At 38.8% G+C, this 22,673-nt stretch overlaps 1 protein-coding gene across 7 annotated transcripts in view; it reads right to left on the bottom strand.

Moving 5' to 3' along the window:
* CEP128 (centrosomal protein 128) overlaps positions 1–22,673 on the bottom strand; it is a 383,316-nt gene that overhangs the window by 58,814 nt on the left and 301,829 nt on the right. For 5 of the 7 annotated variants that reach the window (XR_008417279.1, XM_053889680.1, XM_019461912.2 and 2 more), the window contains 2 exons: positions 15,453–15,502; positions 2,485–2,574 (listed from right to left, as the gene is read on the bottom strand). Coding sequence is in view for 6 of the 7 variants with exons in the window: in XM_053889680.1 (XP_053745655.1) it covers positions 2,485–2,574; positions 15,453–15,502 (140 nt within the window). In the remaining variant the exon portion in view is untranslated. The remainder of the gene's footprint in view (positions 1–2,484; positions 2,575–15,452; positions 15,503–22,673) is intronic. The other 2 variants (XM_053889682.1, XM_053889681.1) reach the window with 1 other exon arrangement.

Raw genomic sequence — 22,673 nt, forward strand, 5'->3', positions numbered from 1 at the left:
ATTACTGGACACTTAAGAAAAGCTTTTAGAATAAATGGCATTGGAGCAGCTTGCAGTGGTTTCCTGATCATCCACAGTTCGTTGTACCCATCTTTTAGATATGTGTAGTCTATCTTAAAAATTTTTTTTAAATATTTATTTATTTTTGGGAGACAGATAGAGTGCAAGCAGGGGAGGGGCAGAGAAAGAGGGAGACACAGAATCGGAAGCAGGTTCCAGTCTCTGAGCTGTCAGCACAGAGCCTGACACCGGGCTCAAACCCACAAAGCACAGGGTCACGACCTGGGCCGAAGTTGGACACCTAACTGACTGAGCCACCCAGGTGCCCCACATGTAGTCTATCTTTGTTAATTCATTTCTCTAGCTGCTTATGTGCTGTTTTCAAATAATCTACTACAGGATCCAAACTAACAAAACGGAAACGCTGAAAAGAAAACTGCAGCAAGTTATCAACATTTTGTCTAAAAAGCTTTAAGTACGCCCTTCAACATGTTGACTTATCCAGAAAAGCCAGTTTAAAGGCATGTGTCATTTCCTAACCTAGAGGGAGTACCCAGTAACTTTCCTCATTACCTGCTTTTCACTAGGGGTGTGACAAGTCCCTGATAGAATCAGAAACAGGATTTACGAACAGAGTCAAAATATGTGCTCCACATCTCTGATCTATTCTCTCATCTACTACCACTAGTCATGATAGAGACAGGAGGCAGCCAGCTGTTCTGTAGGTTTCCTGGGCAACACTCTGGTTGCATTTTTGGTTTGCAATCTTGAGAGGTGATCACTGACCCTTATACTTTGGCACTGTTTGTATCACTGTTTGACCTTGTTCAGAGAAGTTGGAGATTGTGCTTACACCAAAGTGGGATGTGTGCATGTGTCTGTGTGGTGGGGAAGAGGAAGATATGGAAAATGGAGCTGTGGTGATTTATTTTGACAGATTTCACACTGGAAAATGCAGCCTGAGAGGCGAAGTAGGGTTTTGCTTGAAATCCCTGTAAACACTTCCAGTCGGTTGTATAACACTAACACCAAAACCTCTCAGATTTACCCTTTGTGTTTCAGATCGCAGAAAAAAGCAATGAGGTTTCCTTTTTTTTTTTCCCTTTAAAATGAAGAATCGAATTAAGATTCCTCTTTAACGTACAATGTGGTTCACAGGTGGCTAGAGGTTATGACTACAAACCAAATAGAGGGCAGAAGACGCAGAACTGTCTTTCTCCCAGAACTGTGCAATTCCACAGTGAGTCTGCTGATAATGGGTAACAAGAGTTCAGTGAATGACATCTGGAATGGAGAACAACTAAAAATTATTTGCAGATAATATAAAGGCTATGATGGTGGCTAGGGGCAATGCAAATAACAACCAATGTAATTTCAAAGACTGACTGTCCCCTCAAAAGAAATGCACACACAGAAGTTGAGTAGTAGAGGGAGAAAACCAACAACCCAGAAACCAACACACTGTATTTTCCCCCCAAAGATTTACATTTAAAAAAGTAAAGTACATGTCTCCAGTGGCGAGGTTAGTCATATATCAGCTGAATATGCTCTGAACTCTTATGCAAATCATACTGCAGTAGTGATTATGGCATAATTTATGAGTAGGTTTGTGTCAGGAAGAATTTGTGGGAAACAGTAAGGTATGCTTTTTCTTTCAGAGTGTGTATTTGACTGTCACCAAACATAGCTGGCCTAATGAGACTCCCTGAGGCTGCCATCTCCTTTGATTCCCTCAAGGGCACACATCTTCTGGGATTCCAGGTGAAGAATATTCACAAAGAAACCCACATGGAACCCACTGTCCCAAGCTCCTTCTTCCTGAATATTTCAACCCTAGCACTCGATGGCTGACTATCACTCAGGTCACAAACTGAGCCATGAAATGGTACAAGCAAACAGTCCACCTTGGGAATTAAATTGCTTACCTTTGAGCAATTCCAATAATCCTCATCTCAATTTACATGCAGTCATTTATTCAAGTGTTTCAGGAATTAAAGCACGAGGAACCTATGGCTGTCTCACCCTCATTCCCATACTCCTTCCATGGGCTTCTGTACAGTTACCTCTCACTGTTCTATACTAAAGAGAGAGGGTGCTGATAAAGATAATCAGACATAAGCAGATGGTTTCAAAATAATGTATTTGGCTGACACGAGTAAGGTTTTCCTTGCTTCCTATTCCATTTGACTAAGATCAAAACTATTATTAATCTCCATTTCCTGATATACAAGCACAGGTAGGAAGGGAAAGGTAGTTAAAGGATTTAAAATTAGCCTCAGATTATCTGTACTCTGACCATCAATGGTGCACTGTTCTTAGTATCCAAGAAAACCGAGGAAAAACCCCAACAACTTAGTTTCTAGTTACACTTCTGAGATGCATACCTGAAGGCTGACTTAGCCTGCATGTCCTAAAATAAAGCAGACATATTTTGACTATTCACTTCCAAATATCCTAAATATTCCTACCTATGAAATACTTAACTGCTTTTTCTTCAAATTGAGCTTCATTCTGATTTTTCATTGCAGTCTGACTAGCATCTTCCCAAGATGGAATTTTAAACAGTTGCTTTGGCTGTTTGAGAGAGATGTGAGTAAAGAAAAAAAGTTGGAAAGCTCTATTGTCTTAAAACATTCGAAAGCACAATCAATAGTCATAGCTACAAAAATAACACTAATACGACTATAATAATTTTTAATGAATTTTTAATTTCTGCATTTAGAAAATTATGTCACACTGTGCTCTTAAAATGTTTCCCCAAATAATTCCTTACTCAACTTACATGCACAAATTTTAGGGAAATCATTACTTGAAGTTGAAAACAGTTTATTCTTCAGGATTATAGAGCTCAAGTATCCTCAGACTGTATTGTTTTCAAATCAAACATCGTTAGATGCAACTAATCCTAAACTCCAAAGTCTACAATGGGAAGGAATAAATAAGGTGGGAGTTTGCTAGCAGGTACACCTGGGCAACTTTAGTCAGTAATGAAAGCTACTTTTAACACTTACAACTTACTTGTTGACAACGGACCACTGATACAGTGTGATTTTCGGAGTTCAGGGAGGTCTGATCACTCAAAATTATGCTTTTCTTCCATTTGCAAAATTATTAGAAATTCTACCAAGAGAAATTTATTCTTTGCCTCCCCCAATCTAGTTCATCTTTTAAAAGGCAACAGTCTTGGGAGAGAAAACCATTAAACTAGTTCATTCTAAGGCCATTCCAACCTGCTGCTTGTTTTTATAGGTCCGTGAGCTAAAAATGGCTTTTACGCTTTTATTTGGCTGAAGAAAAATCAAAGTAAGAATAATATTTTATGACATGTGAAAATTACATGGAATTCAAATTTCAGTTTCCCTAAATTATTTTTATTGGAACACAGTCCATTCAGTTCTTTACATATTGTCTATGGTTGCTTTCTTTCTATAGTGGCAGAGGTGAGTCGTTGGGAGACAGCACATAGCTTGTAAAATTGAAAATATTTAGAATCTGGCCCTTCACAAAACGTTTGGCAACCCTCTGTTCTAAGGTGTCAGTATCCCATAAAAATTACTTACTGTCTCACAGAAGGAGGTCGCCCTATTGTTTTGCTATAGCTTCTGGAAGGAGAAGATAAGGTGAAACACATTGACCAGGGACAAGAAAAGAAAGACGACAGGAACCAGAAAAATTTTACCCAAATTTTAAACTTTAAAATAACATTTACAGGTGCCTGGGTGTCAGTCAGTTAAGAGTCCACTTTTGGCTTAGGTCATGATCTCATGGTTCGTGAGTTCCAGCCCCACATCAGGCTCTCTGCTGTCAGCACAGAGCCCACTTTGGATCCTCTGTCCCCCTCTCGCCTTCCTCCCTCACTGCTTGTGTTCTCTCTCAAAAAGAAATAAACATTAAAAAAATAACGTTTAAAAGTTGTATATGCATAAATACATATATCCAGAATATAAATCATTCCTCAGGCCATGAAAGTTTCTTTTTTTTTTTGTCCTTTATTCCTTTTATCCATCATTTTTATTCATTCCTTCCAATGTCTTTCCTTTGTTCTTCCCACCTTCCTTCCCTTCCACTCATTTATTCATTTAATTAATTCATCCATTCATTCACACTTATTGAGGCAGATACTTTGTTGGACATTGGGTGCACAGTTATCAACAAGGGAGATAAGGTCTCTCTACCTTCATTGAGTTTATATTTGAAAGGAGTAGACTAAGAGATAAATAAAGAGGATACTGAAACACCATGATGGAGAGTGAGGGCAGAGATTTACTTTAGACAGTTTGGCCAGGTTAAATGTCCGTGAAGAGGTGACATTTGAGCTGAAACTCAAATGATGACAATGAGCCATCACTGAAAGAGCTAAGGGAAAGCATTACAGAGAGAGGAAGTAGCAAATGCAAAGGTCCTGGGTTTGTTTAATTTCAGGAGTAACAGGGACACTGGATATTAAAATATCCTTTTAAATTACCAGTATCATAAAACTCAACACTATTTATTACAAGCTTATTATGTGCTGACAGTATTTTTCATTTGACATTCCCCAAAACTCTCAATAGGTCAACGTTATTAATTTCATTCATTTTTAAAGTCAGAGAAGTAGACTCAAAGACATTAAATGTAGTGAATTCCACATTGTGGTTGAGCTTAGACTGCACATTAAGAAATCTATATATGTGTATATTTATATATATTTGTCTATAAAGATGATACCTTTTTTTATTACCATGAGAACTATATTTTGTGTGTGGCAGAGGTTAGGTTTCATACTGGAGGAGTGTTCTGGAGCCTCTTTCTCAAAATTACACGGGCCAGAACAGCATTCCAGAACCCTAATTTTAACAGATGTCAGGTGACAGTGTAAAAAAACACGTACTATATCACAATAAAATTTAATGTTCAAATAAAAACCATTATTTGCACACATTCATAGTTATTTACCATATCCTCAAAAGGGATTGTATTTTTGCCATATGCGTTTCTTTTTTTTTTTTTTTTTTTTTTTTTAATTTTTTTTCAACGTTTTTTATTTATTTTTGGGACAGAGAGAGACAGAGCATGAACGGGGGAGGGGCAGAGAGAGAGGGAGACACAGAATCGGAAACAGGCTCCAGGCTCCGAGCCATCAGCCCAGAGCCTGACGCGGGGCTCGAACTCACGGACCGCGAGATCGTGACCTGGCTGAAGTCGGACGCTTAACCGACTGCGCCACCCAGGCGCCCCGCCATATGCGTTTCTTAAGTGAGTTGCAACTGCTTCTATTTCTAGGTGTGATATTAGGCCATTTGAAGACACACAGCCAATACCACTGGGGAAATATCAGAAAAAAGGGTAAAGAAAAGCAAAGATCTAAACTTAATTAGCTGTGATGCTGTACAGCTAAATGGCACCTCTATTGTGCTGGTCTCCCAATTCTTTCAGGTCTAGGCTGCAGGAGTTAGATTCATTATAGAGCTCATAAATGGCCTCTGCTCCCCCACCCCTGTTTTACTGGTGACAAATTTATTAGTTCTTTTCTAACAGTGAAATGAGAACTAGGGATTTCAATTACACCCAGAATGTAGTAAAGGCATGGAATCTCTTGTAGGTAATATTTTTCTATTCCATTTTATGAGCAAATATAGAAGTACTGTTAATAGACATTAAATGTTATTTATTAGCATGCTAATAAGCCTTCACACTTTTAAAAGTAAACATTAAACTTCTAACAAATTAAATTTAGAAGAGGAAGTGTAATGCAGATACTCTGGAAAAGGAATGCACTTCAGAATCAATTTTTAAAAACCCAAATCATCAGTGATTATGATAAAAAGACAAAGATATGAAGAGATGCTTATTACTCATTCTTTCAGCTCATTTTAGTTTTATCACTTTTTCCACAATTCAAAATTTATGCAAACGTTTTCAATGTTGCGTTTAATTTTTGCCAGAATATTTTGAACCTGGTTTAAAACTGAAATTGAAGAAGCCCAAGGAGGGCTTTAGTAACAACTTTCTTTGGTCTGTTTGTTTAAAGCATGATGAATAAGCAAAAAGAAAAGGTGCAGAATGGAAAAAGAAAAATGACCCTTCTCCTTCCTAGAAGTGTTTGAGATTACTGGATTGCTCATAATTTTGCACCAGGAATTGAAAGTTTCCTCACATGCCAAGAGACAAACACACACACACACACACACACACACACACAGCCCAGTTGCCATGTATACATAAAGCTTAGAGCCTAAGGGTTTGTAAATAGTTTTAAAGTTAAATAGAAAAGCAGTAAGGAGTTTCACTAATATTAGTCCCCAGTATTATCTGATTTATTTAATGCATTTTGTACAAGTCATTTACCTTCTTATAGTCTTTTCTTAAGAAGCTAAGGGGTGAGTTAGTATTTTACCACACCAAATTCTTAATATATTTTTCAATGAATCATTCTCTTAGAAGAAAAAGATGGAAGAAATCCAAAGAAACAGAGGCCAAGAACCTAAACAAACAAACAAACAAACAAACAAACAAACAAAGTGTGGAGGTTGTGTTCTCCATAAGCTCTGGAGGCACTGAAACACAGTAGTACAGAAGACAGGCAGATTCTAGTGTAAGTACTATAGCCCTGCCAACTACTGGCTGAGCAAGCCAGGGATGTTCTTCATCTGTAAAATGAAAATAAAAGTATTTATCTTCTAGAAGTATCACAAGGAATCAATGACATACATTTAGAAGTTTCAGCAGTGTATGACACAAAAGTATTGTCTACCATTAATATCATTCATTAACAAGCCAGAGGGTCATTTTTTTCTTCTCTCTTGATGCACAGACCATCACCCTTTTGGATCGATTTAGCAAAACCTTGACAGGAACTAACACTTACTAAATCAGTATTCGTTAATAATTAAAACATAATATTAGTGAGTTTTCGAGATCCCAGTCTGGGGAAATCTTTTGCAATAGTTCTTTACATTCTGGAGAATGTGCCAGAGATAAGGATGGGAGACAGCCCTACAAATGAGAACTATAGTTGCTTACAATGATCTTCTATTAATACTTAGAACCTCAGAGATTTGTTTTATTTTTAATTTTTTTAATGTTTATTCATTTTTTGATAGAGAGACAATGTGAGCGGGGGAGGGGTAGAGAGACACAGAATCTGAAGCAGGTTCCAGGCTCTGAGCTGTCAACACATAGCCTGACGCGCGGCTCAAACTCATGAACTGTGAGATCATGACCTGAGCCGAAGTCGGATGCTTAACCAACTGAGCTACCCAGGCACCCCTAGAACCTCAGAGATTTCACAGTCAATGGAAAGGTTCCAACCAGAAATGTATTATTGCTAACCATTTGTTCCCAAATCTATTGCACACTATAGACATTCCTTAGAACACTGTCTTCACAACTGTCATTGTTATCAGGAGACAGAAAAATGGAGTGTTAATGGCCTGAATATTTGTGTCCCCCCCCCCCCCAAATTTCACAGGTTGAAATCCTAATCCCGAATGTGTTATCAGGAGATGGGGCCCTAAGTAAGTGATCGGTCATGAGGGTAGAGCCCTCCTGAATGGGCTAGTACCCTTAAAAAAGATTCCAGAGTGTACTGTCTCTGCTCCTATGACCCAGGAACTGGCTGGATACTGAATCTGAATCTGCCAACATTACTACTGAACATAGACAGTCAAACTGCCTAGACCCTAGACTTCCTAGCCTCCAGAACTGTGAGAAATAAAGGTTTCTAGTTTAAGACACTCAGTCTATGGTAGTTTTGCTATAGCAGCTCAAATGGCAGACATACTATTATTTATCCAAAGTTTGAGGCCTATCCAGGGATGTGACTGAGGAGAATAAGTAGATGCACACATAAAAGAGACTGGTCCTGAAGTAATTACTTAAACTGTAACCCAAATGAAACTGCCACAAATTGTAAGGTGACAGTTGACTACTCTGGAAGCGTGGCAAAAACTCCCAGACAAGCTCAACTCTGCAAAACATCATAACAGGCTTAGATGTTTTTCATTTTTCATAAGAAAACATAAGCCGTTCTTCCATCAGCTGCAGTGTTCATGGAGCCCACGGTTCAGATTGTGACAAAGGCCCTAAGGGATATTTTCTGGAAGTGTTGCTTTTCATGGAGTCCACTGCAAAGGGGCTGGTATATGGAGACACATAAAATAAATTCCTCCCTTGTGGGAACAATTTATAAAATTTGTAACACTCAGTTGGCTCATTTTCTCTACCAAGTTTTTATAAAACTTTGTCACAGAGTAAAATTTGGGCACTTGAACTCAAAAATTACACTTTATATTTGCATTTTAAAAATGTTTCCAAAGGGCGTCTGTTTGTTTTTAGAGGCTTCTGTAGAAGCTTGACTCAAAGGAAGGAGGCTGCCGAATCCCAAACACTCGTGCTTTGCATCTCTTTGGATAAACAGAACCAGTCACACTTTCATATTTCTTTTATTCTCAAAGGCCATGGTCTATTAATCAACTTCCATACATTCAGACATAGACTACTTCGCTTTCAGGGTATTCTATTTTCCAGTTTTACTGCTATAGATTTGGAATTAAAATTAAGTTGTGAATTTTTGGTAAAATACAGTGATAAAATTTAAGTGGTCATTAAAGTTTCAAGTAGAATGTATTTTACTGAGCTTGGTTCCCTGTTCTCCTGAGGCTTCTTGACGTAGTAAATGGAAGTGTGCAAATCTAATTGGCTGAGACCTTGCTTGACCCTCATACAGACTGCTAACGTTTCATCTCTGGTGAGACCTCATACCGAATTTAAGCTTGGTAAGCTTCTTTACCTTGAGCAAACAGATTTTAATGGGCCATTAAGCCACCTAGCCCTGAAAGTGGCAAGTGTTGCCCAATCCTCCAACCCCCATAATCACCCATGTTTTGCATGGTTTATGTCATTGGTTATAAACAGGTATGTTTTTTTTAAATCATATATCACAAAAAGAAATACAGACATACAGTGATTTGCCTACATTCTTGCATCTTGGGAAGAATATGTAGGTGTGCATTACGTGCTGATTTCCAGAAGTATGGAAGTTGCATTTTAACTCTCATGACTTATCCTAAGGAGGAGCAGGATACTGCATTGACCTTCTAGTTTAATAAAGACTTGAAAAATCAATCATAATCTATCAATTTATTCAAATCGGGACTTCTAAAAATGTACCATAGAATCTTCTAAGCAAATTACAACTTGCAAGGAAATTTAAGAATTGCTTTAACCAATCCTTCAGTTCTTCTAGAGATTCAGTGTTAGAACACAGCATCCTACTTCATCCTTACTTTCCCTTCTAAATAAACTCAAGGACTCTTAGCAGCCCATCTCTGCATTTCTACCTGTAATCTCTAAAATCCCCAAATCACTATGTGGTTTGAAAGTACAGGCTGTGGGCATTCTACAGTCAGGAAGAAATGACTGACAGCAAAATCGTGGAAATTATCCAGTTGGTCTGTTGATTATCCCAGTTTATCACATGGTTGTTCACCAGGAGGATTGGCCATCTATGGGTACTACTCAGATATCAATGCATGATCCTGCCAGCCTCCGCCAGGGTGATTTATCTACCCATGTCAGCTTTTTGTCTTTGGTGTTTTTCTTGCCCAGTTTATTTCCAATGATGTATCTGCCAACTCTACACTGGAATTCTTTTGCATATTATAATTCCCCTATATTAATATTTATTATACTTGTTCCAAAAGAACTAAGAAATTCAAGTTCTATTTTTTCCTCAAACACCATGTTGTCATAGGCTATTCCATAAGTAGCTGAAATGAAGTAATGGCTGAGGAAAAGATTATCTTCTCCTTCCACTCATTTCAAATGCTTTTCCTGAGCACTACTGGAGTGACAAAAACAAAATTAAACACCTGCCCCTCCACTCCCCCAAAGTTTCTAAAAATATAGATCAAATCCTTCAAATGGCAGGTTCCAGCTATTTTTAAAAGCTACCTGGGAAAGAAATTAAGTATAATTATGGGTCATCTGAAAAACAGCATGTCACAGGAATGCCATTTAATATCCTTCAAGGGCATCTGTAGCTTCTGGAATGTCTCAGAAAAAAAAAATATTACTGCAAAAAAAACCCCCACAAACCCAATGCTTTTAATTAAATGAAGGATTCAGCTCATTTCTAATGAAAATACTGATACTAAAGAAACTGTGTCTAGAAATATTTGTGACATTTATAGATCCTACAACTAGAAAGTTTCTTTCCTTTTTCCTCTTAAAAAATGATTGATGTTCATATTTGGCCCATATAATCAATTTCATTATCGCCACATTGTGACTGTTTTCACTGTTTCATTATATTTAGTAGCTATCCAAAGACACAACACTCTCTTTAGCATAATCTGACTAAAATCTTCATTTAAAATCATGATTGCCCATGGAGGGAGTGAGTAGAGTCAGAGAGAGGGAGAGGGTGGCTCTGGGAAGGCAAAGGGACATTTGTTACTTTATTCCATTATGCAGCACCATGTCTGGTGCACAGTAGGTACAAACAAGTAGTCAGTGTGTGGAATTAATATTTATAGAAGACCTGCAGGCACCAAGGTTTATGCATTTCTTATCCCAATTAATCCTCTCTAAGGTCCTTTTAAGTCAGTATTATTACTGTCCCCAATCTATAGACATGGATATTGCCTCAAAGTGAACTGAAGATGGCTTAGTAAAAGAGGAAAGTGAATAGGAAAAATCATGTGGACAATCATCTGGTTTTATCTTATTTGACATAAAATGAGTTAGCATATGAGGCGGGCATATGCGTTTTCCAGATACTCTGTTTAGTGACTGTCTGTCCTAGGTAGCATTTTGAAGCTTTTTGTAACCAAGCAGGGTACTCCTTTGGTGTGATTTGCGCTCTGGGGTTCACAAAGCAAGAAAGTGATGAAAGGTGAGTCAGGTAGGTTGGTAGTTGACAAAAACGAAAACAAAAAACAATAGCAGCACCTACCATTCATTACCAGTCATCACAAGTAAGGTGGCAGTCACTGAATATTTTTCACCTAAATTGAGGGAAACGGATTACCTTTTGTGTCTATTTAAAACATTTCAGCTGATCTCAGAGCGGATTAAATAAAGGATTTGCTTGTTTCAATATACCTAAACCCATATGCAAATAGGACTCTGATACCATACCACACATTTATGGTCAAAGACAATACTTTGTTTTTAAGAAGAGCAGCAAACAATGTAACTGCAAATGAATGCCACACACACACACACACAACCCAGCCAGACAATATTAAGCTCCAGTGAAGAATTCTGGTAATTACCAGCTGTATTTTAGAAATCACTGTTAAATATGTTTGTCTCCATTGTTTGTGATTCTTCTTAAGATTGAAAACACTCTTCTCTCTGCTGCCTGCCTCCCTCGCCATTTTTTCCTTTTCTTTGCCCACTGTTTCTTGCTACTCGTGCCAAATTACTCACTTACTGACCTTTTGGTTCAATACTACATTCAAAGAGGGAGGGGAAACAGAGCAAGATAGAGAAAAGGAGGGAGAGTGAAATCAAGTGTGTGTGTGTGTGTGTGTGTGTGTGTGTGTGTGTGTGTGTGTATACACAGGAATGCTAGAACTTAGGAGCACCCCCACCAAAAAAAAAAATTTTTTTTTAACAGAAAATGAACTCTAGGACAGGGATGGTTATTGTTTTTTAATGGGTAGAACTTACTGAGACCACAAATTGGTGCTAAATACGAGTCCAGCAATGTGGAATTCATTTGCTTACTAAGTAACAAAAATTCACTGAGTACCTACTATGGTGAGGCGCTGTGCTAAATAGTAGATATTTGGGAACCTGAAAGAGGAGAGTGGCTCCACAGGTTTGAAAGGAAATTACCACTTATTGTATGGTAAATTTTAATTTTAAAATCTAAGCCCCTTATCCACGTAGATTCAAGAATTTAACAAATATTTACCCAGTTTTATTGACTATTTTGCCCTTGAAATATTATTTGTCATGCTTCATGATACTATGCTCTCCTGGGATTATTTTCTCTATGTCTCAGACTGCTTTGCAGGATTTTCATCCTTAGCTTGAAATTTAAGAGTTAGTGTTCCCTATGGCTCTGGCCTAAGTTTTCATCTCTTTAATCTACATACTTCCCCTGGGGAGTTTTCATTGCTCCTATGCCTTTTTTTTTAAAGTAAGCTCTATGCCTAATGTGGGGCTCGAACTCATGACCCTGAGATCAAGGTTGCATGCTCCACTGACTGAGTCAGCTAGGTGCCCCACTCCTAGGAATTTGAGTACCATCTACATGATATGGAGATCAATCTGACAACAACAAACTCTGCATGTTCAATTTTCGCCTTCTGAGCTCTAGACTCAGGTATGAACCCTCCTCTTGACACTGCCACTTGGATGTTTCAAGGCCCCTAAAGTGAAAATATCAAAAAGTGAACTAATCAACTTCCGCTTCTCTCACTGACTAGCACAACCATCCGCAAAGTTGCCCAATCAAGAAACCTAGGAGTCATTCTTAACCCTTCCTTTTTATTTCCTGACAACCAATCTCAAAGTTCCATGGAGTTTTAGATCTTAAAATATACTAGGAAACCACCCACTCCTCTTCATACTCTCCGTTACCACCCAATCCAGGTCACTATCCTCTGTTGTCAAGATTCCCAGAAATGTCTGCTTAACTGGTCCCTCTGGTTTAAATCTTGAATATTCCCAATTATTTTGGACTTTACAACCAGTTAGTTACCTGTTAAAAATGCAGACTTGATCATGTTGTTGTTTTGCTTCAAATTTTTAACTGGTTTCCCATATACCAAAGGTAAAATTATAACTCCTTTATGAGGTTCTTTAGACCTCTGCTTACCTTATCAACTATAGTTTTGCTTTTTCTCTCTCAATGCTACATTCTACCATACCAAACTTCTTTTACTTCCTCAAACATGAAATTGATGTTCTTTTACTTCCTTCACATTGCCTAAAACTCTTCCAATCTTCCCTCCAAACTTGCCAGAGCATTTAAATATTGGCTTCCTTTGGGAAACCTACTTGGTTTGCTACTCACCCTACCCACCTTCAACCCTCTACATGTCCACCCAACCTATCCTATCTCTACCAAAGACATGTGTTCTTATTATATGTTCCCACAGTGACTCATATCCCCTCTCATATCATTTTTAAATATTTTATTATACACCATTTATTATTATATAACAGATACTTTCCCAGGGCAGGAATGCATCCAGTAGAAGCAGCTTGCCTTTGTATCCCTAGCACTCAGTACAGTGTTACACAGAACTGGTGCTCAACAAGCATTTGTTCAATGAATATATGAAACGTCTTTTACTTGGAGAAAACTGGAAAGGGTATAGAGATAAACACCCCTCTATCCTTAAGGAGGATAACATTAAATACAGAATGTCTGTTATACATAATTATATGATGATAATGAGTAAATAAAACTGACTCCAATTTGGATACATGGGGATTTGTTATCATTGCAAATTGGAATTAAATATTTATCTCTCTCTTCTAGGATAATCTAATCCACACTAAATACTTCTGGAAGACAGTTTTATGATTTTATATTATAGATGAGAAAATAGGCACAGCAAAGTTAATTGAGTTACTCAAAGTTGCCCAGAAGCAGAACCACTATTAAAATCCAAAGCTGTCAATTTCTAATCCTTTGCCATTGTTGTTTTTGTTTTTGAAACTATTTTGCCTTTGACTCCCCAAAGTTCTGTGTGATTGTAGGACTTCAGCCTAAATACTTTGTCTTCTCAAAAGTATCTCCTGTGGTATTTCCATTTGAATACAGAAACTTAGGAATATAGGTCTTTTTGCTGAATTTTCCTCGTGTTAAAATGAAAGGTTTTCGGAGATGTGTCTCTGTACTCTTGTACATTCTCAGAGGTGTCAGTTTCTTTGTTCTTAATGGAGTGTTACTATCGGGCACTAATTGCCACTACAAAGTGCCAACATTGAACTTTCCTGCTGCTGGACATCATACTGGATACTCTACATCTATACATGTCCATTGTTAGTTGGCTGGTGCATTCTACTGCACTTGCTGGACATTTTGGTAGAAAATGCTGCCAGTTCTTCATAAATATTTGAGCAGAAACTTAGGCTATTAAATTTAACAGGATTACCAGTTCCAGCATTTGTATTGTGAGAGACATAAACTTAAAAAGGTTTGTGCTGTCATTTCAAAAGGCCGTGTATGTACTATGTACTCAATAAATAGGTTTCTATGTGCTATTGTGGGCAAATACAATGTATAACCACAGAACCTTAAAAAGACTTTATTATCTTCTCAATATATATATTTAGTATACATAGAAGCTTTGTTTTTCATAACTCTGATATTAATTTCTCAGAGATAGACAAGATGAGTATACACTTGAGATTTTTCCTAGCCCCAGACAGGACCAACCAGGGCTGTTTCTTTTCAACCTGACTATAGCTCAAGATGTTAAAAGAATTTAATCTGTACAGAATTGTGGCCAACACATGCCACTTTTTTTAAGTATATAGAACTATACTCTTCTTCATCATTTTTAGATTAATATAATTTTCTTTTAACAAATACACCATTAATTAGAAGAATCCCCAATTACAGAACATTCCCCTTGCTCTTGGGGCTTCATTTGACCCATCCTTCATTTGCCAGAAGCAAACATCTTTACCCCTAAGCATTCAAGCTAGCTCATTAAATCACTCTTCAGTCCCACCTTACAGCTTCCAGGCCCAGGAAGAACTCTAAATGTCCCAACTATTTACTGTTTTTAATCCCCAATGCGACATTAAGTGAATTGGTTCTGTCATGTGAATATAACTGATTATGTTTCCCCTAATAAAGACAGACTCTTGAGTTATCCATTTGCAAGTGAGCCCAATGTAAAAGGAAGAGAGAACTACTACTGTCAGATGCCAAGTTAACATCAATTGCTCATGCCATGGAACTGCCAATTAAAATTCTGGAGTAATCTTTCAAACACAGTTTTCTAGCCCGAGAACTGTGTATAAATCCATAGTGAATTAAGAGGCATAAAAGGTAAATCTTAAGCTCCATATATGTGTTAATATCCTCGGTTGGTCATTGGTAGATGACATTCATGGAGTCAGAATAGTCTTGACTTTCACTTGGAATGTGTCTTCCCTGAATTCATACTCGTTTATCAGCCCTGTTCTGGGGGAAGTGACTTTGCAAAGATGTTGCTTTCATTTCTTAATGCTGCACCTCCCATTAAGCTCTACCAAGAAATAAAGGTTCCTTTCAAGAGTAGCACAGGGGCTGAGTTGGCTTCCTGTTTCAGGAGATTATAAATGTTCTCAAACACTTCTAAAAGGAAGCAAATTCCAACTTAGGCTTTAAAATTCAGACTTATTTTTCACTCCATTTGGCATTGTGGTCTGAATGTGATAACAATAAAGCCTAACAGAGTAAAACAAATGTTTTTATCCCAAAGATACCTGACCTATGGGAGAATTTACTTTACCTGCAGAGATTCCATCTCTTCATCTTTTCTGTGGGTCTCCTCCAGGAGATCTGTAAGAAAGTAAAATACCCATCAGGATAATGTGAAAATGAGATGCCTCTCACTATCAAACCCACTTCAGTCAATAGCTTGTATAAACTGTTGCCTGGAAAGAGAATTTTGTGTTTAAGTGTGAAAAGGAATGTAAAAGAAATGCCCTCTGATCCCAACTGATAGGATGGGGCAGAGCTCTGGACTCTACCAATCCTAAGCTAGCTGAGAAGCCCTGGGAGGTCTTGACTCTGATGGAGATACCAGAGAATAAAACTGACTAAATTACAAATCCAAAATCGTATCAATATTTTAGGAATTTGGCCCAGTGCTTATATAACTCCAAAGTAATACAACATTTTCTTTAAAAAAAAAAAAAAAAAAAACAACTTTTTTTTAAATGAAAAATGAGAAACAAACTATTTGCTCTTAAAATAAGCATCCAAGCCAAGTTCCACCTCCAGAGTCAATTTTTATAACCAAATTAAAACATCTTAGAATAATGGGTGTTATTAATGGAAGCAGAACACCACCTTAGCTGTAAAGTCATATTAATTATCATCTCACGCTGAGAAGGTGGGAAGCATTGAAGCTACATCTGACCAAGAGCTTGGCATCATCTCAGAGAAATTAGTGGCTGGAAGGGAGGGTAGTCAACTGAAGAGAGTTCTGTCTAAATGCATGTATACAGCTATGGTATCTCAGTGCCCCACATTAATTTACAAACTTGCTATAAAGGAAAATATATTTGGCAAGCAGAATTTTCTGCCTGCAGCTTTACCACCCTGTGCTATGATCTTATTAGATCTCACAAACCTAAAGAGGGCTGGGTTGAGTCAGAAGTTGGATGAAAACAGGCAAGAAACACCTACAGCAGTGCACATTAATATTAGCATTTGCCTTGCTCTATGATTGATATTGCTCACCAAGAGGCTATGCTGCACAAAAGGAAACTAACTTACAGAAATTCAATATATATCCCAGAAAGGCAAATGCAAATGTTTTTTAGCAAGTGCTATACTACATACAGCAGGAAGCAATACTATAGCGAGTAAGTAGCCAAGTCATACTGGTATAGGTCATAGCTGAACAGGCTGAAACTTCAGGAAACTTGGTAGATGATATAACTGATGATGAGACTGGATGGCTAATTCAGCTACAGAGGAATTGCAAACAATCCCCTCAAGACACAATGCACTGGGATTCAGGATAACAGGTAATTTTTGCTCTGAATCCCACAGAAGAGTTAACTTTGGCTCCTAAACCTTCCATAATCAGAGTTACATCAAAAAAGAGAGAGGAGAAAGTCCATGCATTAGGCTGTACTTTTAAGGGGGTTTTTGGTAGGCTTATCAGGTTCTTTAACAATACAGAAACCAACTTAGAGTGTGGTAGATGGTTTAAGTGCCTTCGAAAATTCCTCATTCTGAATCCTTACTCATTCACATTGTGACAATGCAGCTACTACCATCAAGAGGTCACGTGCATCTACTTTCTACATCTCACATCTGGGCTGGCTTCCTGACTTGATTTGCTAAGGAGAATACAGCAGAAGCATCTCTGTGCCAATCTGTACTGACAGTTCAAGAGGCCTTGCAGATTTTCATTTTTCTACTTGGAACTCTACGAACAAGCCCAGGACAGCCTGCCAGATAACAAGAGCCCAGGACTCTTCCCACCTAAGACTCCCTGCAGGTTGCCTTAACTGGCAGCTAGCAAATGCCCAGAAGCATAGCTGTTCATCTGGCCTGAAGATGACCACAGAGGACTCAGAAGGGGATCCCAGTGGAGACCAGACAAACTGCCCAGTTGAGTCCAGGGCCAAGTCCAATTCACAGAATCCAGACCTAAAGAATGGAATTGGGGGATGGTTTGGTACCCAGCACTTGCTAACTTACAGCAACCAGTTGTTAACTGTACAGGAAGCTTGCAGATTTATTAGAAGTATATAAGAGTAATTAATAGATACCTGGGAGAAAGGATCTTGACTCTGCAGAGAATAACAACTGGTCTTGAAGGGTAGGGATGTAAGTAGCATGAACTAATGGGCATTTTATCCTGGGTGTCTCTAATCTTTGTGTCACTCCACTCCAAATTCCATGAAGAGAGGAGCTAATGAGACTCGCTCACATCTCTTGACTACTGTTTGGCTAGGGGAAAGGATGGAGCACCTTCACTGATAATCCCAGGAAGACGAGGAACAGGAAGGATAGTTTCTACATACAAGATTAGAAGGTTCTCTAAGTTAGGCCCCTTGTAATGAATTACACTGTTAAATGGGACATTGGACTTGGAGTGGTGGACAGTAGGGTTCATCAACCAATCATAGAAAACTGATCTCATTCCACCAGAGTCAGCTTGGTACAGCAAACACCAAACAGCTAAAACTTACTGGATAACTAATGGGTATTGGATCTCCTATAGAGTCAAGCTCAACTCACAGATTTGATAAAATTATAAATGTAAAGAAGCTCCATCACCCTCAGAACTTCATAGTATTATTGCAACTTAAAAATTATGTTCTCTATTTTCTCCAAATGCATAGAGATCAAGCTGCTTTCCAGCAAAACTAATACCATTGCAACCCTTGATTTTGGACAATTGAACAAAAACGACTACAGAGATTACTACAATTGGCATTTAAAATATAGAACTCCTGGGGTGCCTGGGTAGTTCAGTCGGCTAAACATCCAACTTCGGCTCAGGTCATAATCTCACAGTTCGAGTTTGAGCCCCACAGCAGGCTTCTCTGCTGTCAGCACAGAGCCTGCTTTGGTTCCTCTGTCCCCCCTCCCTCCCGCCCTCCCCCCGCTGGTTCTTTCTCTCTCTAAATAAATAAATAAACTCAAATAAACTTAAATAAACTCAAATAAAATAAACTCAAATAAAATAAATTCAAATAAAATAAAATAAAATAAAATAAAATAAAATAAAATAAAATAAAATAAAATAAAATAAAATAAAATGAAATAAAATAAAATAAGATAAAGAACTCCTAGAGGTGCCTGCTTGGCTCAGTTGGTTAAGCGTCTGAGTTCGGCTCAGGTCATGATCTCATGGTTTGTAAGTTCAAGCCCTGCATTGGGCTCTGTTCTGATGGTGTTGCGCATCCTTGGGATTCTCTTTCTCCCCCTCTCTCTCTGCTCCTCCCCCACTCGTACTTTCTCCCTCTCTCAAAATTAATAAATTAAAAAAAAAATTTTAAATAAAAATATAGAACTCCTGGGCTTTGGGGAATGATGGCAGAGTAGGAGAACCCTAAGCTCACCTCATCCTATGGAAACAACTAGGTAATACCCACATCAGTGTAAATAATCCAGGAAATGATTCAAAGACTGGCAGAATGGACGCTTCACAGCTAAACATAGAGAAGAGGCCACATGGAAGAGGGTAGGAAGGGCAGAGATAGACTGGGAGCTAAACAGGTCCTCAGACTATCCTCAGAAGGCAGGGACACAGTGTGCACAGAGAGGGGAAAGAAACAGACCCTCAGACCAGGCGCCCAGGCCTGGGGAACCTGCACAGGGAAGAGGAATTCCTATAACATTTGACTTTGCAAACTAGAGGGGCACAATTTTGGGAGTTCAGTCAGTGGTACGGTCAGTGGCACTTCAATACCTGGAACCTGAAAAATAAGCAGGCTGGACTCTGGGAGAGCCTGGAGGGCGAGAGGAAACTGAGTCTCCACCCTTAAAGAGACAGTAAAACAAAGAGCCTTGCAAAGATATAGCATAAAAGCAATAGTTTGAAAAATGCCTGAGTATGAAATGAAAAATCTCAGAGTATATACTGGACAGGCAGGGATCGTTAGGGCACTTCTCTAAGCATAAAAGAGCTAGGGGGTACCATTTCCCTCTCCCCTGCCCCCAGCCTAGACACACAGATACCTGTGGGAACCAGCGAGGCACCAACACTTGTTACCTAACTTGCTAACAGCATGTCTTGCCACAGCATCCTCCTATATATATGCCCCCTCCAGCTAGGCGTCAACTCAAGCCCAAAGTGGCCCCAGGATGGACCACTAACAACAAAGGGAACAAACCCTGCCCAGGACAAGCAAAAATGAGTAGAGTTTCTCTCCTGAAGCCACAAGTTTATATTAGCCTGGTGCTTCCAAGGCTGTACTTTGTACTATGCTTAAAGGAACCTGTAAAACAGCAAAGCTGGTAAAGAAGAAAATAGAGCCAAGAGACAAAGAGTTGGCTGAGGACCAGATCCACCCTTGCCTGAAGCCCACAAAACTCCCGAACTTCTAGCTCTCTCTCCCTCCAACTGTTTCCCTTCTTTTTCCTTTCTTCTTTCCTTCCTTCCGTCCTTCTTCCATCTTTCCCTTCCCTCCCCCCCTTCCTTTCCTTCGTTTTACTTATACTTAAATTAGGTTTAGTTGGATTGCCATCAGTTTTAAAAGTCTCTGGTTGTATGGCTGTACTGAACTTTTTTATCTTTATTCAGAAACTTGGAGAACTCGAAATTGGCAAGAATGTTCTATTATACAGGGAAGCATTTCATCCTACAATAAATACAGAGAAGGCAAATGATTTGCCCAAGATTACCTAGTTAGTGCTAAAGCCACAGCTAGCACTTTGTTCTCTAATCTTCTTGCTGTATATATCACATCGTGCTCTCATTTGTACCACTCAGTGCTTAATTGTACCTTTCTTCATACTGTTATTTTAAAAATTACGCATGTTCCTACTCCTCTGATTTCCTTTAGGAGTTCTCTGATGTCAACAATCAGGGCTCCGATGTCTTCATATCCATATCCTCCCTAACTACTGCCTCTCTACGGTTGCTATTTAACTTGGATCCCCAAAATTGTCTTCTCCACCAACATAACTGCTCTGTGCAATTGCTCACTTGTTAGTTCCTTTGTTCAAGTACATGCCTTTGGGATGATGAACGGGGTTATTAACCTGTGACGAGAAAATATGGCCAGTGGGCCCTGCTGAGAAGCAACTACTCTGTGGCAACCACAAGATGAGACAATGTAGGTGAGACCTCTGGACGGCTGACGTGACATAAGGCTGTGACAACAGAGTGTGACTAGTACACCCCTCGTTAGAACAGGCAATCTTGCTGTTGTTTGCTCTTACCAGCTTTAGAACGAATGATCAGAGCATGCTCTGCTCCCTTGCTCACTGGCATGTTCATGTGTTGCTTTATTATTCTCTGGTCTGCTATTCAATACAAACAGCAATTCAACTGCGATGCAAATTGCTGTGGCTAAATGTGCTTCCATCAACATTAGTTAATGAAAGATTTTTTTTGGTGAAAAGGGCAGAGCAGTCCTGTGTGTTTTCCTTGGACTGGCTCCAACTATTTAAATGAGCTGATACTAACTCATTATGACATATGGTCATGTGGGAGGGAATCCCATTTAAAAAAGCAGGACATCAGTGGATGAGAAGTGGAGAATCTGGTTGTGTTGTGTTGTTTTGTTTCACTTTGCATTTCTCTGGCACATTCAGGGTAATATATCATGACCATGTTTTTGGCTAAGACAGTCTTGTACTACTTCCTTCAGTTTTTGCAACTAGTGGTCTGGCTGTTTAAGAAGGTTTGACACATTTTTATATTGATTCTGGTTCCTAGTAGCCAAGGGAGCAGATAGGTTGTTTGCTTGTTTATTTGCTTTTAAAAGGAGGATCATGTCCAGCTGTACCTGAGCAACAAATCTATCTAGCAACTTGACCCTTCATAGAAAGATTGGAGATTAAGTTTAGAAAGGAGTAGATTTTCCCTTTCATCTTTGCTGTAAAATATCTCGTCCATATTATAACCCCACTCAGCTGGTAATACAGAAAAAGTTGTAGAAACAAGGGCTTCAGATACAGCAACATTTATAACAGCAGCACTGGACAGAGTAACACTGGCAGCAGAGTATGCCGAATTAATGATAGCAGAGAAAAGCATTTAGCTTCTGGGTTCTATATCTCACTTAGTAATCAATGCTCCTCTTCAGGATTACTCTGTGTCCTGACATTTGCCTAAAAACAATAGATAATGTAAATTCTCAAAGAACGTAAGCTCTTTAAAAAGTAAATCTATGTCATTCATCTTTGTGGGTGGCAGTTGTGGTATAATAAAATTAATCAAATAAAAGAGCACACAACAACCCTTCAGAGGTCATAAATGATGGACCTAGCCTCCCACAGTTGTATACTGGATACTCAAGATGTTAGCAACGGGCTAAAGTCAATGCCCAATTTCTCTGTTTCTTTTTGGCTCCCTAGTTATTGGAATCATTAATACTTTAGGGACAGAAAGGACCATCGAAATAACCTAATCCCAGGGTTTTCATCCTTTTTTAAAAACAAGTAGAGGTGCACCTGGGTGGCTCAGTCAGTTAAGCGTCCGATTTTGGCTCAGGTCACAATCTCACGGTTTGTGGGTTCAAGCCCTGTGTTGGGTTGTGTGCTGCCAGCTCAGAGCCTGGAGCCTGCTTTGGATTCCGTGTCTCCCTCTCTCTCTGTCCCTGTCCCACTCGTGCTCTGTCTCTGTCTCTCTCTCTCAAAAATAAACCTTAAAAAAAAACACAGAAAGTTTAAAAAACATTAAAAAAATGAAACAAGTAGAATTCTGTCTTACAAATGAAATCACATACACTTTCCAGTGTATATTATAAATAAAGGCAGTAATTTAAAAGCTGAAGGAAGCTTCTCAGGTGAAAGCAGAAGGGAGGACCTAGGGGCCAGCCTATTGGGACTTCATTTCTATCTTGAGATCAACGCCTGTGATGCCATGGTGGAGCTATTATAAAGCTCCAAATTATGCTGATTGAAAACCACTGATCTAATCCAATCTCCTCGCATTTTATAGATGAGGACTGAGTTCCCAAAGAGCAAAAGTCTCTGTCAATGTCACACAGCTAGTGAACAGAAATGCATGAACCTGAGCCCAGAGCTTCTAAACTGGACCAGGGTCCAATACTTTTTCCTGCACACAAGTGACTGGTATCCTTTGCCTTTCAAGATGTATTGGACAATAGTATTGGACATACTATTCCAAACTCTGTCATAAATGCTTACACATTTTCCAGTGCTTTCCCAAACTTAAAGGAAACTTTGTGAAACCAAATTGTGTAACAATTTGTGAGAAGACCTATAGTTAATTGCTGTCCAAAATGAAATTCCTCAACCCTGGGAGATGACATTAAAAGATGTGGCTCTGATGGAAAGCAAATACTTAAAA

The sequence above is a fragment of the Panthera pardus genome, unplaced genomic scaffold (assembly GCF_024362965.1).
Source record: "Panthera pardus isolate Hobbes unplaced genomic scaffold, ASM2436296v1 HiC_scaffold_24, whole genome shotgun sequence".
Lineage (NCBI taxonomy): Eukaryota > Metazoa > Chordata > Mammalia > Carnivora > Felidae > Panthera > Panthera pardus.